Source organism: Etheostoma spectabile, chromosome 4 (genome assembly GCF_008692095.1).
Source record: "Etheostoma spectabile isolate EspeVRDwgs_2016 chromosome 4, UIUC_Espe_1.0, whole genome shotgun sequence".
Taxonomy (NCBI): Eukaryota; Metazoa; Chordata; class Actinopteri; order Perciformes; family Percidae; genus Etheostoma; species Etheostoma spectabile.
In genome coordinates this window covers 16,381,853-16,408,560 of record NC_045736.1, presented here as the reverse complement: position 1 = coordinate 16,408,560, position 26,708 = coordinate 16,381,853, and the positions used below count along the sequence as shown (strand labels likewise).

Sequence of the window (26,708 nt, the reverse complement as noted above, 5' to 3'; positions counted from 1 at the left end):
TAAAATTACTTAGTATTATATTAATATATCACATTGGTTGGTTCCCAACGTATAGGTATTGAGCCCCCTCCTGCCAGACAAATCTGAGGTCATAGGAGACACATAGACCTCCTTCTTCACTCACTCTTCCAAGTCCATTCTCTGTGTATGTGCACTGGAGGTTTCAAGTTTCACTTTTCTGTGAGTAGCAATCCACACCATGATACTTCCAAACTATATACTAGTGACGTGACAAAATCTTCTTGTACGTTCACATATTAAACTGAAACGTTTTAGGAGAGCACGGAGAAGCTTTCCCCCCAGACGAATATGAAAAGGGCCGCTCTACCCAAAGTTTAGAGGCAAAAATGACAAATGAGAAGGATTCATTTGTTTTTCCTTTTTATTGAAAATGTTAATAACAAACAACAAGTTAAATATGATAGATGGATGACAAAACATAATAGTATAAATACAGTACATATAATAAAACGCTTTATCAATCAACAATTTTACAGTTATTTACACTTCATTCAAATTATGGCGTCATTTCATTGATGGGTCTTCTTAAGTCTGTATCGGACCTGCAGATCTCCGTCCGGCTGGAGCATCCCAAAGCCGTAGCGACTGGGATTAGCTGGTGGCAGTTTAGCCTCTGGGTCGCACATCTCCAGATCAAGATGGGTCAAGAGCAAGAACACAAATCTAGGGAAACAAGAGACAAAATCTGTTTAGAACAAGCGACAAACTGCCCCTTGATAAACAGCATTAATTAGACCAAATAATTTAGGTTTCACACATTCAGTGTCATGCAGAAATTATGTGAAAATCATATTAAGTAAATCAACCGATCTGAAATAAACAGCAAAATGTCCCAGTCTACACATCTACATTGACAAACCTGATCCCCTTTTTCGTGTGTTGTGGATTATAAGGCTGAAGCTTTAACCTTTGCAACTGGATATGTCTGACAAAACACGCTCTCCCAACTGATTGTCTATTATCGAACAATCAATTTATCTTTACCTTTAGCCTTTTTCATACAGGTCATTACAGACTATAAGCGATTACTATATTAAAGCACGTTGCCAGTGTTGGAATGTTACTAAGTGCACTTACTTAAGTACTGTACTTAAGTACAAATTTGAGGTAGTTGTAATTTACTTGAATCTTTTCTTTTCATGTCACTTTCTACTCTAAATATTGTACTTTTTACTCCACTACATTAATCTGACAGCATTACTTACTAGTTACTTTTAAAAAAAATGTTTGCACACAAAACCAATGTAGTTTTTATAAATAATGTTTTATAATAAATTAAATTACCCAACCATATACAGCTGAAATGATTAGACCATTAAACACTTGAGTGATTAACAGAACTGTTTGAATTGTTTCCAGTTTTTAAAATGTGAGGATTTTTCTGCATTGACTACTTTTACTTTTAATACTTTAAGTACATTTTCCTGATGATACTTACACACTTTTACTTATTTAACATTTTTAATGCAGGACCTTTACTTGTAACGGAGTACGTACAGTGTGGGATTAGTACTTGTGTTTAAGTAAAGGATCTGAATATTTCTTCCACCAATGCATGTTGCTTATAATGATAGCTTGGGTCATGAACATATTAAAACATTATACATCATGGAAATATACATTTTTAAGTGGATCTTTACACTCACTGTTTAATGGCCGTAACTGCAAACTCTTTCCCAACACAGATGTTTCTCCCAGCACCCCAGGGCATGGTGTAGTACTTCAGCCTTTTTCCTTCTTTGTAGAACTTATCCTTCATGGTCATATCATCATTTAAGAAGCGATCATACTTGAAAATCTGTTAAAAAACACACAAAGGCATAAAATATGTGCAACATAGTATCATGCAAATAGGCTTGCTCACATGTCTCCTGCTCAAAATCTTCTGTTCAAAATGTGTAATTATCACCTCTAACCACTGAGGACAAATAAACAGAATAAACATTGGGGTTTGGTCTCCATCTCTTGCTAGTCAACTCCTACTTGTTTCATTTGTAGGCATTTAGCAGCTCATCCCAAAGGATGTATTCTGTCAGTAAATTAAATCACGCCGCTTAATCCTGCCTCTTCAAGATTGCTTTGTGCACTATAGTATGGCTTAAAAATATCGCAATGGAGGTACACAACTATATGTTGTTACATGGAGGTGGTAACAAAATGTTAGGTAATTAAAGAATCTTTGCACAGTACCTGTGGTTCTTGGTATATCTGTGGGTCCATTTGAGGACTGAGGAAGGGGAACACACACACTTTGTCCCCCTGTCTCAGGTGGTACTCCTGTCCATTGGCCATGTGCAGGATCTTGTCCTGGACCACCTCTCTGTTGATCATTACTGCAGCTGTGAGCCGTAGTGTCTCGTTCAGAACACTATCTGCAGAATGGAAAAGGACAGCAGAGTGGATGATGTCAGAGGGGTGTCAGCGTGAGTTAAGTTGGCAGTGCCCTCTGACTTAATTTGGAGATGTACAAACATTTTCACGGATGTGACTATATGAAAAAGACAATCATTATTTAATTGAATCAAAGGTCAAACTTGTATTGTCACTGTCATTGTTTCAGTACGCTGCTGTACTTATCTTGTTCTTTCCAACAAATGAGTGAGGACAAATGAGCCTTTGTTTCCACCTCACTGGAGTGACCTCAAGTTAGAGTAAGTAAAAAGAGGCTGCAAGCAGCTGTTACGTACCAAGCACAGGTGTGCTGTGTGCTTCCAGTGGGTTGATGGGGGGATGCTGTATGGATGTGTCTTGGAGTGTAAGGCCTCTGATCTCTGATTTTACAGCCTTCATGGCCTCAGGGTGCGTGAGCAGGAAGCCAAGAAGCCAAAAGGCAGCAGGTCCAGCATTGCACTGAAAGAAAAAAACATTCAACTCAGCACAAATTCACTCCTTTATATAAGCTTCTTGTATAAAACACTGTACAAAAGTTGGTATAGGAGCCATGTACAGTATAGCTTATCTTCTGTTTGTTTATAGCCTGCACCTATTACGTAATCTACGGTGGGTCTCGAACGTTTGGGCACCCCAGGTAAAAAATGTATTAATGTCCATAAAGAAGCCAAGAAAAGATGGAAAATCTCCAAAAGGCATTAAATGACAGATTAGACATTCGTATAATATGTCACAAAAAGTTAGATTCTATTTCCATTATTCACACTTTCAAAATAACAGAAAACAAAAAAATGGGGTCTGCAAAAGTTTGGGGACCCTGCAGAGTTTATAGCATGCGCCACCCCCTTTGGAAAGCTGAGACCTGACAGTGTCATGGATTGTTCTCAGTCATCATCTGGAAAGACCAGGTGATGTCAATCTTATGGTTTTAAATGCCCAGACTCATCTGACCTTGCCCCAACAATCAGCACCAGGGGTTCATCTAAGCAGTTGTCTAGAAAACTGAAACTGAATATAGTTGACGCTTACAAAGAAGAAGGCTATAAGAAGATAGCAAAGCGTTTTCACGTGCCAATATCCTCTGCTCGAACTGGAAGACTTTTGGAAGGAAGAATGGGCGAAGATACCTCAAACAAGAATTGAAAGACTCTTGGCTGGCTACAAGAAGCGTTTCCAAGCTGTGATACTTGCCAAAGGGGGCAGTACAAGGTGGCAGGGTGCCCAAACCTTTGCAGACGCCATTTTTTTGTTTTCTATTATTTTGAAAGTGTAAATGATGGAAATAAAATCTAACTTTTTGTGACATATTATACGAATGTCTAATCTGTCATTTCATGCTTTTTGGAGATTTTTCAATCTTTTCTTGGCTTCTTGGCACATTAATACAAATTTTTACCAGGGGTGCTCAAACTTTCGAGCCCCACTGTAGGACTTCAAAGGGGGTGGTCTGGCAATAATCATATTTATGCATCTGCAGGGAGGAAGCTAGAGAGGGGGTGAGACAGCAAGTTTCACTGCAAACGCAGTGGCTTTTTCGATATGATCACTAATTATTTTACATTAAAACACATGTGGAGGTTTACAGACACCTCAACACAACACCATCTCTCCTAGAAGGAAAGTAACTGCTACATCCATTCAAGTCTAAATGTGTGTAAAATACAACAGCAACCACCAACTTGTGCAGCTCTCATGATGAGGTTGTGGGTGGCTTTAATGAAATCCAAGCATAAAATGCCAGTCTGCCTGTAACACATGTATAAGCCACATTCACTCTGGTGTGTCCCACTAGTCTCACATCTAATGCCTCTATTCTCTGCAGTGGTGCTCCAGTTTCTGTCCCAGACTTAGACTGTGTACCCGAATATCCCAGCAGACATGATAGAGCACAAACAAACATGCTGGAGGAATAGCAGTATTCCCAAACCAGCAGAGCATTGGAAAAAGCCTGTAGTGGGTGGCCTGGCAAAGGTTTCTCTTCGCTTAGATACAGTGTGTTACTGGGGACAATAATCATTGATCCAGGTTAACAAAGGGCTGAAGCTATTACAGCTAAAATGTAGCATAGGTGAACAGCAACCTATTCTACATTGTACAACCTAGCAGCTTGCTAGCTCCCCCACCTGGCAGGATGGAGCAATGACACCATCTTGATCTATACTTGTCTGGACTGGTGAAGTTAAAGAAGCATACCTGTATCAATAATGTTAATAATGGAAACTTTATACGTTGTAGCCATTTGAAACTAAATCATAAATGAATAATACTTGACAAGAAAATTGAAAGTAGTGTAAAACAAGAGGAAGAAAGTTCAGCTGACTAACACAGTTATCTTACTCACATCTAATTACTAACTTTAAACGAAATAAGGTGTCATGGTAACCGATTCACTTAACCACAACTATAAAACTCCACTCTGAGTTACAGGTTGAGGCAGGTAGCTCTGAGTAACTGGCAGAGAGGAATTCACTGCCTCTTACTGCTGCATTGTTGGAAGGCTGAGCACCCTGGAGTGGAATTCACGCATGCAGTCTGGGTGTGGGAATATTGGCATCAATGTGTTTCCTTGTTTGTGTTTGAGGGTTGTTTGAGACAGGCAATAAACCACCTCTTACCTGTGTGGTCCACAGCTGCAGGAGTAAAGCTCTTTTCTGCATTTCTGTATCTACTCCCTCCTCATGCAGGAAGTGACGATAGCTCTGCTGCCAGGAGTTTGATTCTGGCCCTCCACTCAGCCAGTTGGGAGACAGAAGCTCCCACAGTCGCTCCCGTGATAAGTTGGCTGTTTTGCTTTCCCCTGTTGAAGAGTCGACATAAATTCATACATACCTTCCTGTGCTGTATTGTGCAGTCAGACAGGAAACTGAAGCAATTTTACTTTCCTTTGCTTTTGTGCAACCTACCTCGCTTGAGTGAGCTGCGAGCCAGTTTGGTGAGAAGATGGTCAAACTTGCGGAACTCAATGTAGACTGCAGAAGCATTGTCTCTCCTCTCAAACAATGTAAGATATCCGGCCCTGAGCACAGAAATACAGTTAAAAAAGGTTCCTGGTAGTATAAACCCTCCATCATTTGATTAATTTGGTTAAAGTGCTGTGTGTTACCTGAAGAGTAGACTGTAACAAAGGCTAAATAGTCCATCTTGTCTCCATTCTGAGGGGCTGCAGTCTTTCTGGTCACTCAGCAGCAGGTTCTGAAGGTGAGTGTTCATTGAGCTGTTGAGCTTGGAGAGACTGAGACCTTGAAAATGCCTGAGGGAATAATACATAGGTATTGAGATTTGCAACACTCATTTGAATCAGATATTATCGTGAACCATGAAGTCTTTGTTTAAAAGATGCATTCATTACTGTTCCATCCATTTCCTCTCTGCTGTAGGTGTAATGCTTGGCAACTGCAGACTGAAGATCCTTTTTAGGAGCTGGTTTCTGTTGTGGGTGAAGTCCAAGTAGATTGTATCATTCATTACGGCATCGAAAGAGTTTGGGTCCAACAGCACCGTCACATAATGACCAGCAACACGAACCTGGGAGGAGATTTTCAATAAAGTCAACTTTTTTGCTAATATTCAGTTCACCAAATTCCCCTGAGGAAGGTCTGTGTGACCAAAACGTTGTGAAATAAAGTATTTGCAAGGCGCAATCAACAGTGTGCAGGACAAATATTGTTAATATTCAGTGAAACATTTTGTTCTACACTGGAAGAATAATGTGTTGCAGTAGCCTATGCAGTACTAATTTCAAATATATTCAGATTAAAATCATTCATTAACTTGCTATCACCACACAGGCATAATTATGTCTTGTTAAAATGAACATTTTGTTGTAATGTGTAAACCTGATTTGTATTTCAGAACATAAACCAGATCAGGTGACAGATTTCTTTGTCTGGTGTGCAAAAACATCTTTGACCCTTTTCTTTCAACCATTACATTTTTAATTTTATCCTATATGACTATAAACTTTTTATCTATTTTAAAACAGCTTCTTCCTTAAACAGTGCCATTTTAGATACAAAAGTTAACAGAAGTTGTCAGTCTGTTAGAACTTACTGTAAAGATATCCCCATGTTTGTCTTTCATCCGTGCCAAAAACTTAGCGGCATCTTTTCCAAATTCAAGTGCATGTCCCAACCATGGAAGCACACCTTTATCCAGAGGTGGCTCATTTTTCTGTCTGTCAAGTAGAAGGGAACTATTAAAATTACAACAATGTGATAGAGTTGTTTTTTCATTCCCTCATGAATCTTAACCGAAAGACTTGGAGTAAACATGAAGTTATGTCCCAAGAGCTTTCTGTCATTTGGCTAAAAAAAACAGCACACATAAGTCATAAGACAATTTTAAGTTCTATTTCTTTGTGTTGTTTAAAGGCCAAACTTAACGCCGAGAATCAGTGTTTAATTGTCAGCAAAGTTTAGAAATCAAAATCGTATCAGATAATATTAATATTTGAAGGGAGAGGGCCGACTCTTATGTTTTTTTTTCAAATCACAAATGTACTTCAATTTTAAATAATAACAGTAGTAAATCTTCTCTACGTTAAGCTTTTGTAGTATTTTGTAGTTCAGACTCAACCTAGTACAATCTCTGAAATGCCCCTTTGTTAATGATCTTATATCTGGTTATTTCAACATATCAATGAATGGCTTTACCTTGTGCGAGTGGAGTATAGATGAACTAGAAGAAGCAGTACATTAAAAAGTAAGAATATTGTCCATAACATGTTTCAGTAAAGTATAATACTTGGTCTGTCCCGCTGCTGGCAACTTGCTTATTAACGTGATTCTGACTCCGCTGTAACTAGGCTGCATGTTGTTAGGAGGCGTGGAAAGGTGTGGCTTGGGACACAAAGTGTTACACAACACTTAGTACAGAGTGTCTGACACCATACAAACCACCACATCCCGAGTAGATAAAACAAAATTGAAGCTATTCAAAATGCCACTTCCAATTTAGAGTTTAGTTCATGTTAAGTAACACCTTCTAGAAGAGAGTAATAAAGTCTATGGGTTAAACAGCAGGCACAAAATCTTCCTTTTACACTTCATACAGTGCTACACGGAAACGCCACCTGTCAGAACATTTCACAACAATGACATCATTGAGGTAAAGGGACTCCTCTTTTCTTTTTTCTTTTTTTTTTTAGTAAGCAGTGATGTCAGGACACACATATTTCATGGAGAATGTCATAAAGTCAAGTTCCCCTTCAACATTGTGAAATGTCTATTTTTATGAACAGATGACTTCCAGACAGTCACAGGAACAAGTATCTACAGATCACGTTGTCTGCCACACTGAAACCAATGATTCATTTATCCTAATTATGAGATAAGAGCTGTAACAAGTGTTGTTTATGTGATACTCTGATTCTATTAATCAGAGTATGACAAGTGAATCAATAAATTACCAATTTGTCATAGCCTACCTTACTTGATAGAATTCAAACGCAATGTGTAGCCTAGAAATTACTAGAAAAAACAACAAGTGGACTGGTGGGTGCAAGTACTCTGCTACAGCTTGCATATTTAGACCATATGTGTAAAATAGATTTAAACAAGTTGGTTGCTTGTTGTTGTGTAACATTACACTGTAGGCTACCGGCAGAGGGTAGTCATGCCTCACCTTTCAGCAGCTGGCTGAAAGGTTGATTAGTAATACTGAAGTAAAGTCAGCCTATGATTTCTTACAACCGAAAATAACAAGTAATGTTAACGTCATTGCGGCGCAGCTTGACTATCAGTCCTAACCTATTTTGATAATACGTATGAATTTAGTTATAAGTCAAAATATTATCCCGTGAAATATACTTAATTAATCAATCTAAATGATAAAAAGACAGCAACACAATAGTAACTGAGCCTGTCAAAGAACATGGACAGACCTTCAGTGAAGGAAAAGACTTTACAATATCACCTCGGGCGCATTACATGAGTAAGTTAATTATAATTTCAAATTGTTTTTTCATAAGTAGCCGCTAGCAAAAAAAAAAAAAAGTAGCCGCTAGCTTTCCGCTACAGCTAACATTTAGTGTGTGCTCTTCCCCAACTGACCGGACTAGCTACAACAACCTGAAACTTCAGTTCCTACAACAAACAAGTACACGGCAATGTAAACTCTACTGTATTAAATCATTACGTAACATACTCAGAGTATATTCATACAGTCCATATATTTAATCAATGTCAAAGGCCTTTCTTAAATTTAGAAACATATTGCAAACATTATAACATTACCTTGAGATGACCTAATTAAAAGAATAATGTTGTTTTGATTTTAGCCACTTCATAAAACTTTCAACATTTTATTAGCAATACAAGCGTAATGAAATCTCATTAGTTTATCAAAACATTTTACAACTTGGAACATCTGGAAATGTGGGCACTGACAACAGTAACTGAAGGAAAACACTTGTTTAAATATTCTCTAAACTACGGTACATCTAAAAAAGTGACACCTGAAAAAAGGATATACCCTGAATGCATTCCATTCAAGTGTGTATAATTCTACATCTCCCAAGGGAAGGAAAGCGACCAGCAATACTGCCAACTACTAGGGGTATCATCTCAGTAATAATGGTGTTATTATAAAAGGTGGGTGTGGTGCACTGGAAACAAATCAACTTTTTACAAACAACCTCTGGTATAAACAAACATCACATACAATCTAGCATGAAGCAAACTGTTTATGCATAACAGTTTGTCTCAAAACATTTACACCTGCATGTCTGACCTGAACCCTGCATACACATTATGCTCTTTTAAAAACAATCATTCAAAATTTATTGGCAGACTCTTAAGCCAGTTGTTAATCATTTCTTTTACTTCTTTAACCAGGCTAGTCGGCACTAGACCCCTAGTCTGAACTCAGGCTCCGGTCCCAACATGTCAGCATCATAGAATAGCTGTGGAATGAATAAATGTGTAAATGAGTGAATGAGTACGTATTTGAGTAAATATGTAAACAAGTAAGTGAACTATTGAATGTGAGCATAAAATGTTATTTTAAACTGACATACAAAAGATAGAGAATAATTCTGCAGCTCCATGTGGTGGGACACCAGTGCAAATAGAGTTTAATCTACCGTAGGGCAGCCGATACAGCACTGCATGTTTTTCTCTCCCCTGGTATGGAACCCTAGAGGGTTCTTTATCACGCGTCCTTGCATATTGGGCTGATCGCCACTGTGAAGTAAATGGAAAAATACTAACAACAGCCAAAGACAGACACGAACAGCTACAGACAAATTTAGTGTAGGAAAAAAATACAAAGTATAAGTACAGTAAAGTACAAGTAACTAATTTGAACAAGAGAACATATAGTTACATGCCACCACTGTTGATTAAACTGCAACAAGATATATAAAATTTGTTTGTATTTTGTTTGTTTTGTATTTATTTGAATTGGCTTTTTTTCATATGTTTAATGTTTGGGATGGGTTAACAGATTAAAACAAAAAAAGAAATTCACAGTATTTTATGATATTTTAAGTATAAATCTTCGGTTAATTACTGGATTGAGTTGCATTACTTAATGCTGTAATTCTACAGGCAGCATACTAATATCACAGTAATCTAATGGCACAACTATATTATCATTTTACTATAATTTACTATGTGCTGCTAATTTACTGTGTGTTGTGAAATTAATGCAAATGGTAGCCAGTATATTTACTGTACATTTACAGTCAAATCTTTTACAGTATGGTTTACTTTCTTGTTTTCCTTGAAGTTACCTCAATGACAATATCATTGAGGTAACTCTCAGCGGCCAAATTCAGTATTAGATGGTTAAGTACATATATTTTTACCTTTTTAACCTGCGTACCACATAGTCTATAAATATGAAGAATTATCTATAACAACTATAATATTGTATTTATAATATGCAATTTTACTTATTGTATCTCTCTTTAAATTAGGTTAAAACATGAGCCCTTATTAACCCTTGTGTTGTTTATCCATCACAATTGAAAATCAACATTTTTGTTGTTATTGTTATTGATTTTTTTGAAAATTAAAAAAAAAATTGTCCCTTTTTTCAACACTTTTGAAGCTTTTTAATGTTTGTCACTTTTTTTGACGTTTAACACTACGTAACACTAACTTGTTAACTTTAGTTTTACAGGGATTTTTTGGAATTTATGGTCAATAAACCTCATTTATAGGAAATTTTACCTAATGTTTGAGTTAAAAAAAACAAAATTAGGAATTATTTAAAATTAAAGGAACATGTGTTGATGGATAATCACAAACTGGAATATGTCAACTTTTACTTAAAACTACATCAAAACTACTTCAATGTTTTTTTTCAAATGCAAAAAAATTGAATACGACACCCCAAACTTAATGAAAGTAGAGATTTGCATCTGCCAAAGAGCGTTGTGTGGACTCAATCATGTTATTTTGGGTAGTTAAAAAAAACATTGATATTGGAAAACGGGTTAATTTGACCCAAGGACAACACAAGTGTTAAACATTATAATTTGGTTAATTAGTGTTAACACATAATTCAGTGTAAAGTCATCTTGGTCAGCATGGTGAATGCTAGGCATGATCCTGAACAACTCCACTAAAAGACTGCTGTAATTCTTACATTTTAAAGAAATGTTGGAATCTTTATTATCTTTCTGCAAGAAACTAATTTTTAAGGTGCACCGTGTGATGATCATTTCTCCTGTAAAGTGGATGCTGGTAAAGTTTCCACTGCCTAGTTAGAAACAAGAGTTTTTACATTATTTTCAAACCCACCCCAACTTCTATCAGGCTTACTCTGAGACCAAGGATTGGTGAGTAACATTTGCTCAGGAAATGAGTGGGGATTGGATTGTGACCACTGAACAGTTCTCCTGCAGATTTCTCCTGGGCTCTCTTCCAGCTTTAACAGTTGTCACACGCTGACAGTAGCCCACAGACTACACGATAATTGGGTGCAAAGGGGGATTTCTTGAAATATTTCAAAGTGCAGTTTCAAAACAAGAGTGCTCAACTATCTACGTGCGATACATCAGTTGCGTTGAGGCAAACACACCTGTTGGATAGTTGTGAAATCAAAGACGTAGCACACAGATGCACTTGAGAAGCCACAGAATGTTATTTGACAGCATTTGTCAGAAAACTGCTGCAGTGAAGAGCACTGTGAGGGAAAGAGTAGGTCAGAGTGACACATTGTCCATTGAGCCTTTCTGACTTTCTCCGGGGAGATGATCCATCAGCTTTGTCAAAGTGTTGCAACTGTGGGGTGAAGAAAGGCTTCAGAGTTTTGTAACACCTCAGTTTCTTCCGCTCAGAAATACGTTTCTGTGATGTCAGTTAGTTGTCTCGTTCACACCTGAGACGAATCCTCAACAATGATTTTGTGATAGAAATGTGAAACTGATGTACACAGCAGGCTTATTGTAATATCATATGAATACTGTGATAAGCTTACAGCTCAACATTGGCCTTGGGTAGGTAGAATGGCTGATCTTTAGTAGTTCTTAGTCAAAGTTTCATCCAGAGATGCGTTTGATCACCTCCGGCTGTGGGAAATTAGCAATTTTTGTTTTACTTTTTATGGACAAAACGAATAATGCATTGATGGAGAAAGTAATCTTCAGATGCTCTCACGGTGTGGTTAGTTGTAAAACATTTTGAAACTGAACTGCTCCTGCCATCTTCAAGTTGGTCCCAATCACCAGCCTATCATCAGCCTACTTATAATTATGAGACAAACTTATTGTTTTTCATAATTATCTGATATCCTCCTAATTTTGATCAAATGATGAGGATTCCAGTAACATGTCTTAAAAAATACAATAATGCATGCATTTTTTTTATTTGCATTGCCGTATAAAGATGCTAGTAGTCCAGCCACTTTCTTATCTTATGTCCTATGTAACACAACTATGTTGAGGATGACCGGATGCATATATTATCAGTGTATTAACATAAGCCAAGCATTGGAATTCTAATAAGAAAAATGGCTGAAAGTGTTGGACAACTAATCCTACTTCTGCAATCAGCTTCATGTTACAGAAACAGAGCTATCAAATCCTGATCACCAACACACTAATTATGTAGGCTGTATTTCTTCAACCGGCAGGCTTTGTAATGTAATCAATTCACTCAGACAAATCTTAAATCATCCAAGGGAAGAACAGTGGTAAAGAAGGGAGGGGGTTGGGGGAGGAGTCTCGGATTGACTTTCACATCCATTCAGCCTTTTCTGCAGCAGCATTGAACTTGCAGAGAGGGAGAGAAAAAAGGCAGACTGGACAGTTGCAGAAGGAGCTCGGTGCTATTATCGCCGAGGCTGCCATAGCCGTTGCATTCGGAGTTTACTCCTGGCTTTTATGAAATGTACATCAAACGTGAATTGTTTTCGATCCGTTGAAGAGTACCGGTGAAGAGGAGTAGTAGGGGATCATTATGCACTTTAGGTTCGACGTCGCCTAGAACGCAGCGCAACAACATCTCTGCGCAGAGCCTTTGTGCGTTTAATCTCTGAAGTTGTGTCATGCGAGCGATGATTCGCATCTGATTGTTGCTCAACTATCTGGAGAGGACAGGCAAACGCTGCATTGTGGCAACCGAGACGCTGATTCCTGCCCGAGGATTGCACAATCCGTTCTCCCCAAAATGTCATCTCATGCCAAAGTCAAGAAGGACAAAGAGATTATTGCCGAATATGAGACCCAAGTGAAAGGTTGGTAACATGCAGGCCTGATCGCATTGTTATTCTGGGTGTCAAGGCACTATTGCGTAACTTTACCACAAGCTGTAGGCTACGGCTTTCAGGGTGCTGTGCTGTGGGGCGGGACAGATTGCATAGTTGTAGAAGCTTTTGAACATATCTCTTTGGAAAATGGCTCATACGTTCACTTCATGCTAAGACTTTTACGCCACTTGAATCCAGTAAGACAATGATTATAGATGTAACGTTGCTGATTCCGGTTTCTGAAGATGATTGTGCTTATTAACATGCCAAGCCCTGCATGTGGGGCCATGCAAGCTATGCGAGCTTGATGGTTTCAAAGTGCAGCTGGTATTTATGTGAGGCTGATGCTGCACACCCAACAAGGGAATGCACCAATTCACCTTGGACAATCTTATTAATAGACTGGAGGTCATGCACCTCAGGTAGTCATACAGACTACTTGGGAGACATCTTAGGACATTTTTTTTTCACTTCATCCTAGACATGTAGGTTGAACTATAGGCCTACATGACAATGTGGTAATCTATGTCATTTTGAAAGACAGTATGGTGAGAATTGAGTAGCTATAGTATCAGAAGGGAAAGGGAATGCTTGAGAAGATCACACAGCAAACAGTTCAGAAAGTACATAAATAATATATGCTTTCTGTATGAATTATGAACCATGAAAGGATTTTACTGTCTGCTGTTAAATATGTGACTGGACGAACCACCCAGATAAAGAAAAGAGTCAGGAACAGTGCAGTTGTGGAACAGACAGTGCATGATGTGCATATAGGTGGGTTGTCCCCTCAGCCTTCTTTCGGGACATCAGGCAGTGTGAACTTAAACACTTTTTTTTGCATCACCTCCTCACAGCTGGGGTTTTGGTCATTGTCATGCATCATTTTTATTCTTTTAGAAGAAGTTACAATTTTAAACAAGGATAACTCACTGCTAAACATAGTAATACTAGTGTTTAATGAATTGTAATAACTTTTGTCTGTGATTAAGCTAATTACGTCTGTATAAAACAGACTTAGCCCACTCAGATTATACCTATACAATATAGCAGGGTGCAGTAACTCTGCTCAGGCCCTTTGGTTTAAAATCACCCAACAGGATTGCAGTACTCTGAAACACCTAAACAACAAAGTTGACTTTGGCAGAGAAAACACCAATTGAAACTTCCACTGTGAACTCATGGAGTGTGTTATGGCCTAATAATTCAAATAGCAGGGGGCCCCAAACTTCTTCAGTCTGGGACCTAAAAGAGATATTTTTTGTCACCCTGGGACCAAAACCTACAAAAAAACATCATGAATTGCCATGACACCTACATTGATAAAATAGAGAAGTGACTAAGCAGCTTCTTGTTTACATTAATATAGCGGCCACCAAACGCCACTGAGGAGCAGCAACCCGTTGATGCCGCTGTTGCTTCTACGTCACCCGGATCGTTGGTCTGATTGGTTGAAGGCCTATCCAATTGCACTCAGTCATTTGAACTATGCCCATTGGTACATATTCCAGGTGCGGTCAATACTGTAGTAGAGTTAGCATAGTTTTTTATTATTTTTTAAAGATTATTTCTTGGGCATTTTAGGCCTTTATTTCCACAGGACAGATGAAGACATGAAAGGGGGGAGAGAGAGAGAGAGAGAGGGTGAATGACATGCAGCAAAGGGACACAGGTCGGAGTCAAACCCGCTGCCGCTGCATTGAGGAGTAAACCTCTATACGTGTGCGCCTGCTCTACCAACTGAGCTAACTTGGCCACAGAGTTAGCATAGTTCATAATAGTTTGGTTCACTGGAAGTTGACAAGCCTGCTTTGCTCTTCCCCTGCAGCTGCCTGTATGTCAAAATCCTTTCACTATGGAAAACAACAAGAAAAACCTCAAAACCAACAAGCTAATGTTACACACTAAAATGGCAAGTTTTGATGGAAATTTTAATTGTGCAATACAGCAAGCGTGCTTGGTTCTTTCGGCGAATGATTGTAAAGAGTTACAAAGAATATGTGTACAACATTTACTATCTAACTGGGAACTTTAAGGACTGATTGGCAGGGATTTCTAATATGGACAAAGTACACACAGTGACACACCGGTAAGAGCAATTTACGTTTTACTATTCATGCAGCTAATTAAATATCTCACATTACTGTATTCTCTGAACTTCATTTAATAGTTTATGTGGCGTTTTCTTTTGCAGGGTGCACATTTTCCACCAAAACAAGTTCCTTGAGTCTTTTGCAGAGCCATCTTTGCTGCATCTGGTACCCACCCAAGGTGATAGTGATTGGTTTATAAATACATGCAAACAATTCAGAGTAGTCTCTTTCTATTCTAGAATGTTTTGTGGAGGAGCCAGACCTTACTCCACAGTACTGTAAAGATAGGTCTGGCAGTGCAAGACTAAGAATTTGTACTGAATGCATGCCATGTGGACATGTAGCTCATGTGCTAAAATTAAAATGCAAAGGATGCATAATCTAATAGGGGAACACTGTATTTATGTTTAACCTTATTGTACAACTCTACAATTTAAGTTTAATTCAAGCAAAGTAGGGCAAGACAGCTAGGTGTGTTATATCTTGGCCGGTGCAGTGACTTATAGTTTGGCTATCACCAGTCATCTCCACGCTTAATAGATTTGAGATTGAGAATTGGTCTGGGGAGTCTGCTCTGTATTTTCTCTGCACAAGAGGCGTGACCAATGGGCATAGTTCAAATAAATCTGGATGCAGTTGGATAGTCCTTCAATCAATCAGACAAACAATCCGGGTGACGTAGAAGCGACAGCGGCATCTACAGGTTTGCTGCGCTTCAGTGGCGTTCAGTGGCCGCCGAATGTACACAAAAAGCTGCTTGGCCGCTTCTCTATCGTCATTGTGTTAAACCCGCCAATAGCTTGCCAGGTAGATAAGCCAGTTTGTGATTGGTTCCCTCAAAATTGTGAACTGAAGCAGGAGAATTAAAATTGCAGGTTCCCAGACTGAGCTGCAGGGCAAAGTCAAATTGTCGGCAGAGTGGGCGGGGTTTACCCAGTCGTGACTTTTTGAAGTCAAGAAGAAATACCGGTAGTTCAGTACACAGTAAACTAGTTGTTTCCACAAAGATTTATGTATAGACTAAACAAACAAGATATACGGTGTTGATTAGTGAGTTGTAGAGCTGCTGGTCGGCAGATTTTTGGAACAGGCTAGCTGTCTTTTTGCTAAACTAAGCTAAGTGGCTGCTGCATGGTTGTAGCTTCATATTGAACATACAGACATGAGAGTGGTATCAATAATGGAAAAGGCTAGGTCCCAAAATGTTATACTTTTACATTAAATATTACATTTATTTTTATTTTTTATTTGGTGGTTATTAACATATCTGCATAAATGCCCTGACCTTGAATTAACTATAACCAAATGAAGATCTCCTTATTCAAATAATATTACACCTAAATACACATTAAACAATATAAAAAATAAAACACCATATCTGTTTGAACAGCTGTTTATTATTTTAAATGACGGTAGTATCTCTGTCCAGCAAATTAGTTTATTCGTATTTCAAATCCATGAAAGCACATGAAATTGATGAAACAGTGATGAAGACAATATTAGTGTTGATGAAAGTCATTAAGTTATCTGTGCAAATATCTGTAAATATTTCTAGTCATACTGTCCTTTTACAGACCTAATTAGACCTTACTCCTGTTGTACATAGAGTGCAAATGATCAAACCTTGTCAGTGTGTGTCTGGAACGAAGGGTATGATTAGCATTATGTAGACCGAAGTGCTGTTTTCTCTCTGTCCTTCTCTTTGTCTGGTTAATTGTTTGACTCGTTCACGCTGTCACTCTTCCACTCTCTCTCTCTCTCTCTCTCTCTCTCTCTCTCTCTCTCTCTAGTCTATACACACTAGGGGTGCACAATTAATTGCAATTTTATTGAAATCGCAGTATGGTACAATATCCAAATTGCTGGGGTGGCTGAGTATTTGTTAAAGGCAAACGATGTGTAACACACTAAATAATAAAATATAAAATAATAATAAAAAAACTTTGTTTGGTTCAGAGCCTCGAAAAAATCCTACTATAATCTTTTACTTTTTTAAAATTTCTGTATTTTTCAATGAAAATGAGAATAGTGATGCAAAAATGATAATTCCCTTCAATATCGTAAATTGTATCGTAATATCAGTCAGAAAAATCATATTTAGATTAGATATTTTCCTCATATCATGCATACACACCAGGTTTTGGGCTAGGAGAGAGTCATCACAGATCCTTCTCTCGTCTCAGTTTCAGGAAAAGCTTTTAAGCTGACATCTTAAGCTCATTTGCAAACTGGGCTTAGATCAGTTTGGAGCTGTGGGGGCTTTACTCTGACACTGGTCTCCAATAATGCTGAGTGGATGACTGCGCTGCAGTTCAATCAGGCACAAACCTAATGCACCTTGCACTGTTGTTTTTAACATGCCACATTTCAGCAAACTGCCAGGTCTCAGTCACATTTGAACTAATTGTTGGCGTGCAGGTGTTTGTTTTGAGCTTTACAGGTCTGAGCCTATATTTATGATCATTGTCACATGTCATAGCTGATTCATTGATGACTGAATAGTCACTCAGATACTAATCATGATGTTCATGATCTACGTCATCATTAATTCATTGTTTCAACAGGAGTTGAAATTGTGTTTTTCTTGTTTGTAACCAAAACATGATTTGTCCTCCTGAATTGCTAGTTTGTTTTAACAGTGTTTGGGTTCAACTAATATTTTTCCTTCTAAGGAGTGTAGTTGACCAGCTCAAAACCAGATCATATATTACAATCAACTCTCTTGCACCCCGCAATTCAAAGTACGTATTACAGCTACGGTAGGCTTCACGCTTCAAAAAGCCTTTTGCTCTTTTCAATATTCTTTTTTTTTTTCTGGGAGAAGAAGGAGACTCCTGTTGCTGAAATTTGGATTTTGAATACGTGTGGTCCTCCATGTTTCCATCTTCAAACTTGCCGGGGCCAGTAAGCAACGATACCCATTGTGACAGCAAAAACGCGAAAGGCGGAGCAGTATATCCTGTATGTCACTTACCGGCTAACATATTTCAAGATGACTTCTTGGAATTGATGGTGGTGGTTAATATTCATGAAAAATAAAAGTTTGGGGGGCAACATCAATTTTGATAATGAACAACTACACACGTTTCCCACTGGACCTTTCAGCTTGCTGAAGTTCCTGAAACCAAAAGAAAATGAGAGGATACCCTTTATCATACATCATACTGTACTTTTAGCTGTAGGCCACATTATCTTTAAAGCCATTTGCTCTGTTTGGAGATAAGCCGTTGTAGTCTTATGCACAAATTGTTCTAATAGAATATATTCTAAACCGTTGTAAGATTTGCTGTTGCTAATGGAACATGTGGCAACATTGTGTAACATTGACTTTACATTGATAGCTTTTCCTCAAAATTTTACGAAGAATTGAAATAGAAAAGCGTGTCACATTTGCAACATTGGTAATAGGGGTGACAATCTGACTGCCACAAAGTAGAATCTCACTCCTACTGCCACCATATTCACTGTAGAGATGCATTTCATGTGAAGCATGCAGACGCAGCCCTTTTTTCTGCGTAGTCATAGTGAAAGCATGCTTAGACTGATACTGTCTTGAAATGTCATGGGTTGCATTATGACAGTAAAAGAATATCATTTCCAGTGTCTTGGTATCACTGTTGCTGTGATGTCAGATACCCACAGTTGAGAGAGAGAGAGAGAGAGAGTGAGAGAGAGAGAGAGAGAGAGAGACTGTAAAGGCATACCATAGCCATTACTGCATTCAGAAGACAACTGCACACAGAACACAGCCTTGATTTGTCCCAAATTGTGTCAACGTGTCAGTCTGGGTTAAGCCACATGTGACTAGCCACGCATGGCTAACTGCAGACACAGCCCCGGAGACCGCTGCTGGCCATTGCAATAGCTGTGCTAGGCTAATTTGAGCAGGCTTCTGTGGTGACAAGGACTCCTCACTATGCAATAGTTAGTGCTCTCCGTTGCGGCAGTACAGGAGCCCAACTGGCAACCTTGTAAGGAAACAGTGACAAATAGTTTCCCCCCCATTTCATTACATTATCTGTCAGAGATCGGGGCAGCCTCTTCAGATATGTTGTGTTTGAACTTGGTGTGTAGACGTGGTTTGTGTTTTAAATGTGTAGGGGAAAAGAGGAGGTCACGTCTTCATCAACAAGCTGAGGTACTTTCCTTTTCTAAGACATAAACCTTGAGACATGACTTAACGATATGGGTGATGTGAATGTTGTTTTTATTATTAAGGAAAACCGTGGAAAGGCTTGATTTTAGTTTTATGTATTCAAAAACGTCAACATGTAACTGCATAACAAGATTTGTATTCAATTTGTATTCTGGTTGTTCAATCACAACCAGATTAAGCAGCTAGAGCTATTCATTTCATTTTACTCTGCTTCAGGACTCTGCAATTAATACATGCTCAAAGTGCTTGATAAAGTCACCAGGATGTCAACCATATGGGAAAAAAAAAATCAACATTACAAATGGGTAAAGTCCTATTTTTGACATTTCCACAATTTTTTGGGGAATGGAACATTTTATTAATTTTGGCTGCACACTTTTCCCAAGCAGCAGAGAACTTGGTGTAGCATACAACTCTGTATTTCATTTAAAAACATCTGTGCTATTGTTCAATCAATAAAAGATAGAGAAGAAGCTACATTAAGCATTTGTCTTACTTGTCATTACTTGTTTGTATATTATTCACTTGAACTCCTCGCCAGCTTCTTTGTAATTATGCATTACTCTGCAAAGGCTTGAATCATTCATCAACTGTAGCGCAGTATTGCACAATCCTAGTAACAGTTTAAGTTCTAAAAATAACATGCTCACAGGAGAGCAAATGCAAATATCAAGAATGCAAATAAAGCTGATTCTGATTCTATGTATTGCTGATAAAATTATGCAGTCCCATCCAATTCCCAGAGTTATCCTTTTCATCCAGATGCAATGCTACCACATCTTTAAATTACTATTAGTATTAATTGTTTTTGTTCCTTATCCACGTTTTGTCTGTTAAATTTAGCTCACTGTAAAGATAACTAAAAGCGAGGGGGGGCACCAATAACGCTAACGGAGGTGTAACATTACGAATGGTCGCTGTTCTGACTCTGGTGCCTGGGTCTGTTTCCCGACGGTTTAGTAAACTGCCTTTAGCATCCTTTGCACCGGTCCTTAAGTGCTGACCGGGCTGGCTGCTACATGGCTGGGTGCTGACTGTGGATGTGAAACAATTTTGGAAACATTATTTTAAAGTACAAATGAATCTTTGGTGTTGGATCGATCAACATTGAAATCATTCAATATCAATAAATAAGGTATCTGTTAACTGTGTCACAAAGTGAGATGTTATCAATGACAAAACAATGGTGTATTAAGTTTACTAAGTATAACCGTTACAGCCCTAATAGGAATACATTGTTCTTTCTATATTAAACCTGTTTGCTTCCTTGTTCATCAGCATAGGCTAATTGAGTATTTCATAGCAGAAAAAGTTGCCCTTGTTCTTGGCCATTATGCTAAACAGACTGACTGCTGTGACTGTCAGAACATGGAACTGGCCTGCTCTCATTGAGATGCCTCTAAAGGCATGTAACTAGGCAACTGGGCAACTATGGGGACCATGAGGGGTACATCTCCAAACAGCAAGGGACTACATATTTACTCTGTCTTTCTTGCTCTCGCACTTTCATTCACATTTTCGCTCACACAATCGCAGACGATGGGGGAGGCATTTTTAAGATCCTTTTATTGTAGATACAGAAAGAGCATTTAGAAGTGAATAAAGGAGCATTTCTTCTGCTGGACCATCTTTTCCACTGATACATTTCTTACAGAGTTTCTTTCAGTGCGCAGCAATCATGTGCGTGGTTGAAACAGTCTGTCAAAATCTCAATGTTGCTCAACTGTTTCTAGTGTCTGAGTGAAGCTTTGTTTATTGTGTGTGTGTGTGTGTGTGTGTGTGTGTGTGTGTAAAATCCATAGTTCAAAACGATTGTCCTGATGAAGCAGTATGTTCTTATGGTGTTATTACTCTGCACATTTCTATAATCCAAATTGGTGATTGATACAACTTAATTATTCAAGGTATTGTTTCATACATATGAAGAGTTTGGTCTTCTGTAATTCATAGCTGTGAATCAGTTGCTTTCAGAATCCATTTGATGTTTTTATGTACATTGTCCTCATCAATATCCCAATAGTGCATAAAAAATATATCACTCAGCTCTAGGCTCTGATATGATTTATGGTTTTATAATTTTTATATAAACTATTTGGTAATGCCATATCATCCATATTTTTGAAAGAGATTTTTTCTTTATAAATAGGAGCGAGTTTCCAAGCAGAAAACCAAAGCAGTCTTGTAATTGAAAGCAATTTGGTTTTTTTTCAAGACAAACTCCTCTGAAAGATCGCTCACCACAATGCATTTTGAGAAGCTGACCTATTTTATATTTTCCGTGCTGTCTGCTGCAATCATCAGACGTGCATCTCATATGCACGTGTACTACCCTAGCATTTGGACACCCCCGCACTCCATCCCGCTACATGCACATATAATACGCACAGTGGAAAAATGCCCTTTGACATCAATTTTAATCCAGTTATGATGACTTTGTTAATTTATTAGTGCTTGTGCTTGACTTTATCCTCACATAGTTGTATTTACTATATCAACTGCTAAAAGAATGTGGGTTCAATTTTGACCTGCAGCACTGTTTGGCAGGCAAAAGTGAGACCCAGCATGTAATTCAATTTCCCCCAAGAGGCTTTATTTATTCTGAAGGTGGCATCTCCCTTTTTGAAATGCAGAGATCCGTAACCAGCTGGTAGAGCAGTTCCGTTGTCTGGAGCAGCAGTCTGAGTCCCGGCTGCAGCTGCTGCAGGACCTGCAGGAGTTCTTCCGTCGAAAAGCTGAACTCCAGCTGGAGTACTCCAGAGGCCTGGACAAACTGGCCGAGCGCTACTCCGCCAAGATTCGCACCTCGAGAGAGCACCATCACTTCAAGTGAGTCTCACCACTGTCTGTCTGCTAAGCACTGGAATATGTGGATCCAATGTGTTTGACTGATAAACAACTGTTACATATTTAATACTGATCACTGGCACGGCACAGAGAGATGAAGGCATAGGAAGGATAAAAAGAAAAACGAGAGGAGGGATAAGAACAGAATAATTGACCTGAAATAAAGCCAGGGCCAAGGAAGCTTGTGGCCTTAGGCTGCTGTGTTCCTCCCAACTAGGTCAGACTCTTTATCCACTCCCCTTCCTCCAGCCCCCTGCCTTTTGAATGTGGCTGTCATTTCATTTCCATTATTACACTTCATGCTGGACTGCTACCCAAATACTTATATTTTCCTCAATGGACACAGAAAACAAATTAGAGCTTCAGTTAGGAGTCTGAAGAAAGCAACAATGTGGGCTATTTTACTCAGATTGACCTCAAATGTTTGAAATGTTTGTGTACGGGATATCTGTGGTCATGAAACAAACATACCCTGCAGCATGTTTAGAAATTGCTGCTAAGATGCTCTGACCAGCCTGCAATTGGCTCTGACTTCCAGATAGTGTTCTAACTGTATATGCTGCCCATGGCCATGTGGTTAATTTGAATCAGTAGAAGAAAGGAATGATCAGAATTAATATAAATACGTCTGAGTTTGTTCAATGACAATTTTAAGCCTAAATGGTTGCTCTTCATTTTGGAAATAGACCAATGAAGGACCAAATGTGCTTGAAACTTCCTGAAAAAATGAATAAATGGACATCGTTGAGTTAGATGAATTTGTCAAATTAATCTTCTTGAAGAATCTGCTCTTCTCTAATACCCAGTGTAGTAGTATTGAATTAGCAGTGCCAGAAATCAAACTTACAGTAAAGGTGCTATAATTGACACATTCAGTTGTCAGTTGCGCACCCTTTTCATGTGACCTGGCTGGGTCAGGCATGCGTAACAAACACGTTGGTTTATTCAGGAGAGGTCTCTCCATCTCTCTTTCAGTCTCTCCGACCAATTGGACATAAAGCGTAATCGTGGCGGAGAGCTCCCGTCACTGGGACGTTGATAAATGGAGCAATCCCTCAAAGGGAGACCCCTGAAAGAGACTAACATTACATGACTTCTCTCTGCACCCTGCTGTCCCAGATTCTACCCCGTCACATTAAATGGTCATCATTATATCAGTCTGTCAAAGGCTACATTCACACTCGCAGACTACAATGGACCAACAAAGTCTCTGTCATTAATAATCCCACGTGGTCGTCTGGCTCTGCTGTCTCTCTCTCTCTCTCTCTCTCTCTCTCTCTCCTCTCTCTCTCTCTCTCTCTCTCTCTTGTTTAATTTTACTTTTTTTTCAACTGCAAAACCTTAGTGCCCTTTTTTTCTTTTCTGGGATCTGTTCAGATTTTCATTTCTGATGACAGATCTAATATCTGGCAGGATATTGCCAAGAAACATTTTCAAAATTGCCTGTAGACAGATGCAGCAAAAATATGATTATAAGAGAATATGACGCTGTGTGCCTGTTTTGAAAAGACAATATAGTATATCCAACATGTTTTACAATAGTTAATACACGTGGTATGTTTTTGTATTGTCAGTACACTGTAGTTCAGCTGCCTGATGCTACTTCCTGATGCAGAGACTTTTTTTGTGAAACAGGTATTGTTGTAGTTATTGTAGGCTGTCACCCTGTCACGTAGAAAACCTTTCTTCTCTTGTCTTCCATGAGGAGTTCTGCATCAACTCTTTTGTGTCCTGAATACTACTATAGTCTTTTCCTTATTCAAGAGCAGCCAACAGCCAAAGACGTACAGTCTGGTTCTTGGCATCCAATGTACAGGATCAAACACCTGCTCTGCTTGAAATAAGGGCCTATGGGAATAGCGTGTTCATGTTTTTTATCAAAGTGTTAAAGGATGAAAGGAACGGAGATGCTGATGCCCAACGTTCTGGATTACTGTACCTTTAGCATCACAAGTGCAACTTTTTAAACTCACTATTGACAACAAACTTTTTAGATTGCTGTTCTGTTGTACTAAGATGGTGCTATTTTTTCAACATCATTCATCCAGATAGAAGGATAGAGTCATGCACTGAATTACAGAGTCAACACTATGCATGAGAAGCAAACAGTAGTTTCCTACAATATAGATTGCAAATGACCTGGGAAAAAAATAACAGATAAGGTGTATGTAAAAGTGATCTGAATGTAGTTTTACCGCCTAAAATATGTGGGGCCGGTGCACGATCACAGAGGGCCTGTATCTTGTGAATGTGCTGACAGTTTTGCTGTCATTACTTAGAATTCCTCATTGTGGAGACAGAAACTATGCACTCGCATCGCTTTAAGGCCAGTTTCTGCTTTCATTTCCACATTCTTTTAGTTACATGGAGGGAGCTGCAATGGGGCGCATATGATTTCATTTTAGTATAGTGCGGACACTACACTAGCTGAAGATCGGCGTGAGCTTCACCCTGAAAGCAAAACCTCATAATTCACTTCAAAAGGAAAACTATAGAATGAAGAAACCTCTCAAGGATAAAATGATGAAAGTTTTGAAGCAGTTGACAGAAACAAGTCAGGACTTACTCTTTCAGTATGATCTTCAAAAACAAGATGAAACACATTAGCTACAAGATACAGGGACAAAGCGACAGGCTGCCATTCATTTTCAATAGGAGTGACCTTTTGCCAGCAACAAACAACGAGCTTACACAAAAAGTCTATTTCATGCTAAATCTGAGCGATAGGACAAAGCGACTGCCAATCGGCGTGAAGGCAGCTTGAGGGCAGCGTGATGTATGTATGTTGGTGGCTCGAGTCAAAGAAAATTATTGAAGATGGCGGAAACACTTCAGGACATTGTATTTCTGTATTTATCTTATCTTGTTTGGCAGTTTATCTCATATATTGTGTTTCCCCTATAAATACTTTTAACAGACTCGAGTCACTGACCTCACCAGACTGTCCGACGGCGGGTTGGTGGGCCAGCGCCTTATGGGTCTATCCACAAAGTAAACAAAGGGGACATGCTTGAATGTAGCACCCGAGAATTTCTGTTAACTTTTGCCAGGCAACCAGGGGTAGGCTAGGCACACCCAGGAACACCCATCAAGCGAGTGTGTGTCACTGTCTTTTGTAGCTAATGTAACTGTAGGCTCAAGCTACAGTTGAAGATGCTGCCAAGGATTGCTGAGAGTTTGTAGAGAGTCCAACAAATAATATGGAATCATTGCTTTCTAGACAACATTTGAAATGGTAACATCTAGTCTAATTGTCGATGGTAATTGATTTTACGGGCACACAAAGTAGCATGTCAGCATATTCGTAAAAATAAATTCAAGGGTAATGGAAATACAGAATAATTAAGGACCCACTGCTTCTGATAGTGCTGGAATGAACTTTGGAAAGGCAGCTTTCAGTGTGGCAGATTGCAATTGGTTGGTTAGGTGTAAATGTAGCTAGCTTACTAACCATTCATGACAATGAATGTGTCACTTCATAATCATTTCATCCATATATCACTCATCTTTGCTCAAGAACACCTTCCTTGAGTTTGCTACCTGAGGTTTAAGAAAGTCAAGATGTTGATGCAGATAGAGCTTGATCTTTATGTGCATTGGTTTCTTGACAAAATAAGGAGGAGCGGGCAGCCTTAAGCAAGTTATATTTACAAGTCACAAGCAACATAATTGAATTCAATATGATATGTTAGAGAATTCTCAAAGAGATATTTGCAAAGAGCTTTGCTGCCATTACTCTTTCTGTAGCTACTGACTGATTGTGAGATATGATAAACGGTTCTTCTGGTGCAAATCAGCAGCGATGGCTATCAATGTGTGAACTGAATCTCCTTCCTTTTATCTGCAAAGGGTTAAAAATCATATATCTTAACTTACCTGTTCTCCTTTCAACTGCCATTTAAAGAGATCGGATCCCAGCGAAGGTCAACTATTGGCCAAGATCAAAAGGTTTTACAGAGCTTTTAAGCAGGCTTTGTATAAAAAATAGGATGTAGTATTGTTATGTTGTAGTCACAATTGGTGCAGATCAGAAACAAAAACAATTACAAGCTCTCTAAATACAAAAGATGGAGACAAACAAAGTCTATGGTGTGAGGATAATTAAACTCACATGCTCCCTCGAGCAAGGAAGCAAGGGCACTCAGCATGCCTTCTGTGTGTGTCTTCCTGTATGTGTGCGTGTGTGTGTGTGTGTGTGTGTGTGTGTGTGCACAGCTGCCTCTTTTTACTGCTGATTCCTCTCTACATGTGTCGTGACCCCTTGATCTCTAATACGTAAAGCTCCAGAGCTGCTACAAACGGATCAAATGTAAGATCTGTGCGGCCTGTAGGACAGTCTTTATCCTGTTTTATGTTAAAGTACACATACATGAAGCCTGGTTACCAAGTATTCTCATAAGAATTTAACTAAGCACACAACAATTTATACTATTAAAACAACAGCCCAATTGTCTTACTTATGGGCAGTATACTGTTTGTTTTAAATATTGCGGTTGTACTTAGTGTAC

The 26,708-nt window shown here is 38.8% G+C and overlaps 2 protein-coding genes across 4 annotated transcripts in view; one reads left to right on the top strand and one right to left on the bottom strand.

Moving 5' to 3' along the window:
• Positions 1 to 368: 368 nt before the first annotated feature.
• Positions 369 to 25,885, bottom strand: LOC116687286 (prostacyclin synthase). 2 transcript variants are annotated; one of them, XM_032512553.1, is made up of 11 exons: positions 25,866 to 25,885; positions 7,065 to 7,171; positions 6,463 to 6,586; positions 5,762 to 5,937; positions 5,516 to 5,662; positions 5,316 to 5,428; positions 5,028 to 5,209; positions 2,709 to 2,871; positions 2,212 to 2,393; positions 1,668 to 1,819; positions 369 to 684 (listed from the first exon to the last, which is right to left on the bottom strand). In XM_032512553.1, exons 2-11 carry the CDS (start codon positions 7,133 to 7,135, stop codon positions 531 to 533), a joined length of 1,464 nt encoding a protein of 487 aa, XP_032368444.1. In that variant the 5' UTR covers positions 7,136 to 7,171; positions 25,866 to 25,885; the 3' UTR covers positions 369 to 530. The 2 variants fall into 2 exon arrangements, with proteins under 2 accessions (XP_032368444.1, XP_032368445.1); XM_032512554.1 differs by lacking the exons at positions 6,463 to 6,586; positions 25,866 to 25,885 and having other exon boundaries at positions 472 to 684; positions 7,065 to 7,156.
• LOC116687285 (SLIT-ROBO Rho GTPase-activating protein 3) overlaps positions 12,610 to 26,708 on the top strand; it is a 33,617-nt gene continuing 19,518 nt past the window's right edge. Inside the window, exons 1-2 of one of the 2 annotated variants that reach the window (XM_032512551.1) lie at positions 12,610 to 13,095; positions 21,987 to 22,182. In XM_032512551.1, coding sequence (XP_032368442.1) covers positions 13,029 to 13,095; positions 21,987 to 22,182 — 263 coding nt within the window. In that variant the 5' untranslated portion in view covers positions 12,610 to 13,028. The remainder of the gene's footprint in view (positions 13,096 to 21,986; positions 22,183 to 26,708) is intronic. The other variant, XM_032512552.1, reaches the window with a different exon arrangement.

What these genes read in the sequence shown, in the direction of transcription:
- LOC116687286 (XM_032512553.1), bottom strand. Translation starts at nt 7,135, where the DNA reads ATGTTATGGACAATATTCTTACTTTTTAATGTACTGCTTCTTCTAGTT. An exon ending in CTATACTCCACTCGCACAAG is followed by an intron (nt 6,587 to 7,064) that starts GTAAAGCCATTC and finishes TCTACTTGACAG; the next exon opens with ACAGAAAAATGAGCCACCTC. An exon ending in TGTTACAGTCTACTCTTCAG is followed by an intron (nt 5,429 to 5,515) that starts GTAACACACAGC and finishes TTCTGTGCTCAG; the next exon opens with GGCCGGATATCTTACATTGT.